Source organism: Bombus pascuorum, chromosome 1 (assembly GCF_905332965.1).
Source record: "Bombus pascuorum chromosome 1, iyBomPasc1.1, whole genome shotgun sequence".
Lineage (NCBI taxonomy): Eukaryota > Metazoa > Arthropoda > Insecta > Hymenoptera > Apidae > Bombus > Bombus pascuorum.
In genome coordinates, this window is record NC_083488.1 from 728,628 (window position 1) to 737,171 (window position 8,544).

The 8,544-nt window shown below is 34.8% G+C and overlaps 2 protein-coding genes across 4 annotated transcripts; one reads left to right on the forward strand and one right to left on the reverse strand.

Annotated features, from left to right (window-relative positions):
• Positions 1-117: 117 nt before the first annotated feature.
• On the forward strand, positions 118-3,426 carry LOC132910814 (ATPase family AAA domain-containing protein 3A homolog). Its single transcript, XM_060966862.1, has 4 exons — positions 118-432; positions 850-1,324; positions 1,406-2,429; positions 2,519-3,426. Exons 1-4 carry the CDS (start codon positions 237-239, stop codon positions 2,654-2,656), a joined length of 1,833 nt encoding a protein of 610 aa, XP_060822845.1. The 5' UTR covers positions 118-236; the 3' UTR covers positions 2,657-3,426.
• A 256-nt stretch (positions 3,427-3,682) lies between these two features.
• On the reverse strand, positions 3,683-8,083 carry LOC132910801 (S-phase kinase-associated protein 2). 3 transcript variants are annotated; one of them, XM_060966829.1, is made up of 8 exons: positions 7,559-8,083; positions 7,436-7,466; positions 6,576-6,682; positions 6,167-6,481; positions 5,790-6,087; positions 5,169-5,605; positions 4,966-5,093; positions 3,683-4,866 (listed from the first exon to the last, which is right to left on the reverse strand). In XM_060966829.1, the coding sequence occupies exons 1-8, from the start codon at positions 7,744-7,746 to the stop codon at positions 4,520-4,522; spliced, it is 1,851 nt and encodes a 616-aa protein (XP_060822812.1). In that variant the 5' UTR covers positions 7,747-8,083; the 3' UTR covers positions 3,683-4,519. The 3 variants fall into 3 exon arrangements, with proteins under 3 accessions (XP_060822812.1, XP_060822830.1, XP_060822821.1); XM_060966847.1 differs by lacking the exon at positions 7,436-7,466 and having other exon boundaries at positions 7,559-8,080; XM_060966838.1 differs by lacking the exons at positions 6,576-6,682; positions 7,436-7,466 and having other exon boundaries at positions 7,559-8,081.
• Between the last annotated feature and the right edge of the window lie 461 nt (positions 8,084-8,544).

Genomic DNA, 8,544 nt, shown 5'->3' on the forward strand with positions numbered 1-8,544 from the left:
GTAAACTGATGTGATGTAAGGTACATATAATTTGGACTTTCCATTTCCGTCCGTTTCATTGTTCAGATAAGGTTTTAAGAAAGATAAATGGGTCCACAATCCACTTGTTTCAGTTTTCACGCTGGCAGCGCACGTGGGAATTCCTCGTGATAGTAAAAACAGGAAGGTTAATAGACACGAGTACCATCGACTTAGTCGGCTAACTGTTATAACAGCACTTTGAAGTACAGTAAACCATGTCGTGGCTTTTTGGGTACCGTAATGCACAACCGCAAGACTTTTCGCAATTTGTACAACCACCGGCATCCGATGGGGCTGGAGGTGGAGATGATCGTGCACCACCGCCTAGAATTTCTCAAATGGAACCGTATCGATTTGACTCGAGTGCTTTAGAAAGAGCAGCAACAGCTGCCAAGGAGCTCGAAAAATCTTGTACGATCGGTTACTTTCATTTTTTCTTTCGATTAAATATTGTTACGCGAGGTTACGTAAGCAAACAACGATTTCCTAGGTTAAGGACCTCATGTTCTGTATAACATGATACTCCGATAATAGTCTAATTCTATGATGATGCAATGATTCATTATCGAATACCGTCTTCAGAAATTATTTTCATCAATGAAAATAGTTACGAAGCGGTAAAATTTTACGCAACTCGCAATGCTTTTATTAATAATTTTTCATTTCTCAATCATTCTATAATTTCTTTCCTTTATTTTTTTTATTTTTCTAATAATTACGTTACATTGATGCGTAAAATAAAAAATTTTGTAACGTAAGTTATTTGAGTTTTTGCATTTTGTTTAGCGTATCTCGAACGAAATTCTTATTCTCTTCTTGTTTTTATAGTGCATGCCAAAGAGGCTTTAGAGCTATCTAAACTGCAAGAAACTACCAAACAAATGGAAAGACAAGCGGAAGTAAAAAAGTATGAAGCTAGCATAGAGCAAATGAAAGTAGAACAAAAACGTATTGATGGGGAGGAAAGGAGAAAAGTCTTGCAAGAAGAAACTAAACAACATCAAATGAGAGCTCAATATCAAGATCAATTAGCGAGAAAGCGATACGATGACCAACTGATACAACAACAGAGAATGAATGACGAAAATTTGAGGAGGCAGGAAGAATCAGTGGCGAAACAAGAAGCAATGAGGAAAGCCACGATAGAACATGAAATGGAATTGAGACACAGAAATGAAATGAAAAAGTTGGAAGCAGAGGTTAAAGCAAAAGCAAAAATAGACAGAGAAAATCAAGATCTGAATATAGAGCAAATTAGGGTGAAAGCGTCCGAAAAACGAGTAACAGTTTTGGAGTCGATAAAGTGAGTGAAAAAACAATTTGGGCGTCGATACGATAGCGGAGTTGAATGTATCGAATGATATTTATTGAATATTAATTTCAGAACCGCCGGTTCGGTATTAGGCACTGGGCTCACAGCTTTTCTTCAAGACTGGGATAAAGTTATCGCTGCAGCTGGTGGCTTGTCTTTGTTGGCTTTCGGAGTATATACCGCGAAAGGTACAACGGGCGTCGCTGCGCGATACATAGAATCGCGGCTAGGAAAACCGTCTCTCGTTCGAGAAACTTCTAGATTTACAGTATTGGATACGTTGCAGCATCCTATCCAAGCGACAAAGAGATTAAAAGCTAAGCAAACCGATGCTTTATCCGGTGTTGTTTTAGCACCAAAGCTCGAAGAAAGATTACGCGATATCGCGATAGCTACGAAGAATACGAAACAAAATCGCGGGATGTATAGAAATATATTGATGCATGGCCCTCCTGGGACGGGTAAAACAATGTTCGCAAAGAAGTTAGCGGAACACTCGGGTATGGACTACGCGATCGTGACTGGTGGTGATTTGGCACCATTGGGTCGAGATGGTGTTACCGCTATTCATAAAGTTTTCGACTGGGCAGCAACATCCAGGAAAGGTCTTTTGCTTTTCATCGACGAAGCGGATGCCTTTTTAAGGAAGCGATCGAGTGAGCATATTTCAGAAGATTTGAGAGCCATGTTAAACGCGTTCCTCTACAGAACTGGTGAGCAGAGCAACAAATTCATGTTGATTCTCGCTTCAAACACTCCAGAACAATTCGATTGGGCTGTAAACGATAGATTAGATGAAATGGTAGAGTTTCACCTACCAGGTCGGGCAGAACGTGAACGTCTAGTTCGACTTTATTTCGACAAATTCGTTCTTCAACCAGCGATCGAGGGCAATAAAAGATTAAAAGTTGCACAATTTGATTATAACGCGCTTTGTAGTAAAATAGCCGAAATAACCGAAGGAATGTCTGGAAGGGAACTAGCGAAATTAGGCGTCACCTGGCAAGCAGCAGCTTATGCTTCCGAAGATGGTGTATTAACGGAACAAATGGTTATAGATAAGTGTAATGAGGCTGTTAAGCAACACAAGCAAAAGGTGATATATAATTACTTTTCACCGTTCTCACTTTTTTATAATGTTTAGAAATTATTTATAATATTTGTTTCTATTTGGGATTTGTATAGGTTCAATGGCAGAGCGAACAAGAAAAGCAAGAGGCGAAATCGATTTACGCCACTGAAAAAGAAATAGAGATTCAGCCTATAAAATCCAAGACGGCAGTCGAATCATCATCGGACACAACTACCATAGCGACGGCTTAATTAATTACCGTAATTGCATAAAATGTTGCAAGCGATATTTTATTGAGAAATCAATTATTAGTAAACGACAGTGGAGAAGGTGTAAATGATATTGTTACGAGAGGAAGTAATTAATACTGACTTTTTGTTTTCTATACAAAATATACGTGTATAAATATTTTAAGGTAGAAGTATATTTGTTGTAAATTCCTAGCTGGATTAAACATTACGTACACTTCTATATAATATATATATATATATATATATTTGTGTGTGCGTGTGTACGTGTATTTGTATATAAGAGTGCTTGACTGACAGCGAATATGCTCTAAAACGTACTTCGGTTACAATTTAATGGAGACAGAAGTCTTACAAATCCTAAAAAACTTACACGAATCATTAAAATTAAAATATGTACTTTAATATTTTACTACCAGTTTTGTTTTTTTTTTTGCTTATTTCTAAGTAGTAAGTTTCTTGAGCTGTACTGTATATTGTCAATTTCGTATTAGCGAATTTATCGGATTAAATAAATAGTAATTGAAAATTCTCAGGAATCCAGACTAGTAGGTTTTAAATTGATAAGAAATTGTGGAAAATAGGATGCAGATTTAATCGATATCATTCAACAGTACTACTAAAGAGTTCATGTACATGTATCCTGTCTTATAAGATTCTGTATCTACATTACAATAATCATATTTACATACACATTAAAATAATTCGATATAAACATTTAAGGAACGTTCAAGTGTACTCTTATAATTATTAAAATAAATATTTAATATCTTTTTATTGTTATTTATTTAAAAAATTAAATTCTTTTAAATTAATTACTTATTGTTTGAAAAATAAATGTTCTTTATTACCAACATCGACATTATAAAAGAAATTACAAGCACTAAAATATAAATTTGATTTGAAAAGAAATATTAATTAACATGTTAACACGAGATGTAGCATCTGTAATAAAATGAATAGCAAGGAAAGAAAGAGTAAGATAGTGCTAAAAATATAAACTTTTACGTATCAAATGAAAAAAATTATTTTTTCATTAGAAGTATTATTTATTCAAAAAATACCGCTGGTGAGATTAAAATTAAGCTGATACTGTCATATTTAACTTTATATACACATGCAACATTTGCATAGTTAACTCTTTCAATAAATTATATACACTCCCATCTACAAGTTACTTGACGCTTGCATGCTTTGAACAAAATTAATGTATTGTACATGTTCTTGACATAATGTAATTTTAACATTTGATATAAATGCTAACTTTATTTTATAATATAGGTCATAGTATAAAATCATGCATATCTTGATTTAATTGAGTAACTTATGGGTAAACAATAAGTATCAATACAGAAAGAACGTATTTACATTCAAACAATCACTGTGGTCAAAATAAGCAAGTGTCTGGTGGCTTACGGGCAGGAGTGCATGTAATTCTTTCGATCTCTATGTAGTATACAATCGTGCTTAATACATTTACATTTTTCACGCTATGCAAATCGAGTTACGTGAATTTTACGAGTTCATTGATACAGAAGACGCGCAAGTCTTCAAATATACATATACTCTCTCAACTTCCTTTCTCAGCATTCAATTATTTTTACCCACTCTACGTAAATACTAGCAAAGAAACGAATTTAAAATGTATTTAATTTAGAAGAAGAAAAAAGAAAGAACGAAAGACAAAGATAATGATATAGAAGAAGCATATTGTTTTAATTTTATTTCAATAGGATTGTAAAATCAGTCTCTTCTTAAGAAGATATTTTGTAAAAAGGCACGCACGTACATTTCAGGTTCCCTTTGGTATTTAGTTGGTCTTTACCACTATTTGTGTACAAAATCAATTAGTTACAATAATTACGTTCAATCTCTAACGCGAAGCCCCCAAATACTTGTTCTTCGGACACCAGTGGTTGGTCTTGCAATGGAACTGTATATGAACTTATTAAGTTGGGTTTCGCCACAGGTAACTTGTAATGATTTCAGTACTGGTTCGGGTATTACACCAAAAACATCCAAATATAACAAAGATGGCATATACGCCAATGTTACGTACGTCGACGGAGGTATACCATAACAACGACTTAGCGACAGATGCTCTAATTTTGACAAATCAAGTAAATTACGGACAGTATTCATTGTAAGCATAGTACAATCGCTCAAATCTAATTCTATTATATTTGGGCAACTTTTCACTAAATCCTTAACATCTGAAACCAGGGAAAAGAAGAAAAATACTGTCATTCGAACTAGCATGACGGATAACAAGATTTAACATAAATTTTCGAAACCACGAAACTTGTACTTACTATCATCTGTAATGGTTTTTCTGCATCCAGCTATATTTAAACGTATAACGGATGAAGGTAACGATTTACAAAGTAACGTCATAGTATCGGTATCTAAACCGCACCAAGCCATATTGACAGCATTGAGACTGAAAATATTAAAATAACACGTTAAAAAACATTTCTCGCTAACCAACGACGCTATTGCAAATAATTTTTCTTACTTTGTAAGCTTCGTCAAATCCTTGATACATTCCATGTCCATACCCTCGCACATCGTTAAATTTAACATTTCTAAGTCATTATTATCACTGATAGCTTTGCAACATGATCTATTCACTATACACTTTTCTAGAGATAATTTTTTAAGGTATTTACACTTAGATAATAACATAGCCAATCCATCTGGAGAAATCACTGCCATCGAAAGGTCAAAGTACTGCAGTTTACTAATATAACCGTCTATAAGAACTTCACTGTTTTCAAGAAATACAGGATCTGCAATTTCTGCTTGTGCAAGTCGAAGTATTTGAACACCTCGTGGCAATATATGACCCAGTGTACCTCCATTCAAGACTTTACTGCCTAAATCCAACCTGCTCCATAACGCTTCGTCTCGCGCTATTTGACACCATCGTTTACAGACCAACATGGAACGTACCTAACAAAAAAAAGAAAAAAAGAAAAAAAGAAAAAAAGAAAAAAAGAAAAGAAGAAAAAAGGAAAAGAAGACAAAAAATAGGAAAAAAAAGAAAGGCGAACAGGACATAAAATATTTGATGTTACTCATATGCTTCGTCCATTAATTATTTGTGTTATTTATTTCTATTAATTTGTAATCTTACCAGACATTTCTTTGGAAGCCATTTTAATATCATTAAAATCATCTCATCAGATAATTTGTTAAACTTATCTTCGCCAAGGATCAAAGGTTTTCTTTTTCTCCTACATAGATAAAACTGTTCAAGACTACTTTCTCTGGTTGGAACATTAAGATTGTCTTTAGGAAAAGTTTCTTTCGTATCGATAAAATTATCTATTTCCACCCTAGGTGAATAACCAGATTCGTTTCCAATCGTTGAATACGGTGCAAATTCATCCAGTTCGTACGGATTGGAATCCAATCTTCTAGTAGCTTCCAAACTTTTGAAAAATACGTTTGAGAAATGTATGAACGCGTAAGCAATCCGATGAAAAGAATTTTTACAGTTAAAATACCGACCTGTCTACACTAGTGGTATCCAAGCTGGAAGCTCTATAAATGCACTCTTGACTTTGAGAGTCATTCGTCTTTTTACATTGCCCATTGTTATCCAAGATAGTAGGCGAGATTGTTTGTTCCAAAGAATGAGATTTTTTCATACTTTCACAATTCGATGCTTCATCTTCTAACATACTGACACCCATTTCTTCTAAGATTTCAGGTTCTACAAGGCTCGTATCACCAGAGTACGACCATTTTGCGCTATGTTTGGAGATACCGTTCAAACTGTCGTTTAAGTTGTTATTACAGCTGTCATCTAAGCGTAGTTGTTTGCTGTCAAATATATTTGCATATACAAAATTAATTACCAACAAGCTTACATTTGCATAGTACGATCAAATAAAAAAGAGAGTAGAAAAAGGGCAACCTGTTCCACCAGGGTGAAGGAGGTGATCTTTTGGACATAGCAAATTCTAAGTCTTCCTTAAGACTAGTATGTTTTGTCACGCAGAAGTGCACAGATTGTGTAGAAACCTACAGATTGGCATATAGGAAAAATTATGTTTGACTTAGATCGTAAATAGCTTGATATTTGTAGGTCAAAGATCACTGTCAAACTGAACATAAATAGAATTTCTAATTACAAATAGATAAAAAAAAAAAAAAAAAAAAAAAAAAAAAAAAACAGGTAATCCATATCGACTACAATATACACTAAGCAGTTTTTAGTAAACATCTGTATTTGGATCTAATTAGTATAAATAATCATACAAGTAATTGAACATGATTAACACAACTCACAGTTACTGAAAATCACTAAAGGAGAACAATTTAAAAGATATGGTGCGGTAACAACGGAATTAGTATAGCTATTAACTGGATATTTTTAACGAAATATTTGTGAGTTTGATAATTTAGTAATTATACTTATAAATCAAAGAACACGATCTTCCCACTATCTTACTAAAAAAAAAACTACAAAGAATCGAAACATAGAAGAAATTACGTTGATTCAACTAATTCCCCGACCGACAGTTTATTAATTTTCCGAATGAAGAGAAAAAATAGTTTTTTGTGGTAGAGCAACCGGTCGAAGAACGTAATTGGGAAAAAAAGTGATTTCGATATTTTTCGTTGGTGATTTTGTCATTTATGGACTTGGAGTACTGGAGTGACAAACAAACCATGAACGAATTTTGATCTTTTCGATGAAAAGGAAGAAAATTTGTTATATCTTGCGAATAGATTTCGCAAGAATTATTCACTGGGAAAGGTTCTTAACCTTACCTGTGGGCGCGAAATATGCACCTGCTTCACCCTGAGCAACAGGTAAGAGAGACGTATACGATGATTACGAAAAACTGGGTAGTTTTGTTTCGAAGGCGGGGAATTGCAGTAAAATAAGATTACCTTTCGGGAGGCGAAAATTCTTTGGAATCCTCGAGACAGTGTTCGTTGAGCCTCGTGTGTTCCGCCACGACAGAATTCATTTTTGGCGGAATCCGGTCACCGTAACCTTTTTTCAATCGCCACTGGTTCCACGCATGGAAAACAATCGTTAGCGACGAATCCCAATTGCTCGAATCATTCGCGACCATTCGATCTATTCCCTTGGTCTCTTATCCGATTGGTTGACGGTTCAATGATCTCGAGACGGCGGGAAATTGAGGGATCGATCGTGCGCGCCAACTGTTTAACATTACTTACTTAAATTCTAAACCATCCAATCGGCGCTGCTATGCTTTTCCCAATTGTTATTGTTTTAAAATTTTGCGTAACCACAACTGCTTCCTTAGAGACTTCAATCCGGTCGATTCCAAGCCGGAAAATTTATTTTCATTTCTACTCACCCTGTTTCTATTTATTACAAGTTGTTTCGTTTACGTTTTAACGAATGTACGTACGTATAGCTTTTAACTAAAAAAATCTAATAAATAAACAAAGGAATTTGTCTCTGGCAATATTTATATGCATACGTCACTACTTCGACTCTCTTAATTTTCGATCTTCCGTTTCTCGTTTCGCACGTTTGTCCCGAAATTGACTAAATCGGACGTTTTTTTATGGAAATCGAATCGAGATCGAAGCGGCTGCAATCCTCGTTCGTGCCACCAGCCGTACCTGAAATCGGAATCATTGATCGATTAAAATAGAATAAAGAGAAACGAAGAGCCTTGTTTTCATAAGATTTAAATTACGCGTTGCTGCTAAGTAAAACTGGTGGCCGTCTACTACAATTGCCACCGTTTTCCTGCTCTTCCGTACTTTTCTCGAACGTACGAACCGTGTTGAAATTGTTCGCTCCATTTTCGTATTCCTTCGAGTAAAATTTTGGTGTGATCGATTCTCCTGTAATTTTAACACACTATCTAATCGATATCATAGTTTTTATAATA

Coding starts and splice junctions, on each gene's coding strand:
- LOC132910814 (XM_060966862.1), top strand. CDS start 237: ATGTCGTGGCTTTTTGGGTACCGTAATGCACAACCGCAAGACTTTTCG. Junction 433..849: donor CAAGGAGCTCGAAAAATCTT/GTACGATCGGTT, acceptor TTGTTTTTATAG/TGCATGCCAAAGAGGCTTTA. Junction 1,325..1,405: donor ACAGTTTTGGAGTCGATAAA/GTGAGTGAAAAA, acceptor TATTAATTTCAG/AACCGCCGGTTCGGTATTAG.
- LOC132910801 (XM_060966829.1), bottom strand. CDS start 7,746: ATGGTCGCGAATGATTCGAGCAATTGGGATTCGTCGCTAACGATTGTT. Junction 6,683..7,435: donor TGCATATTTCGCGCCCACAG/GTAAGGTTAAGA, acceptor GCCAATCTGTAG/GTTTCTACACAATCTGTGCA. Junction 6,088..6,166: donor GATACCACTAGTGTAGACAG/GTCGGTATTTTA, acceptor ATTTTTCAAAAG/TTTGGAAGCTACTAGAAGAT.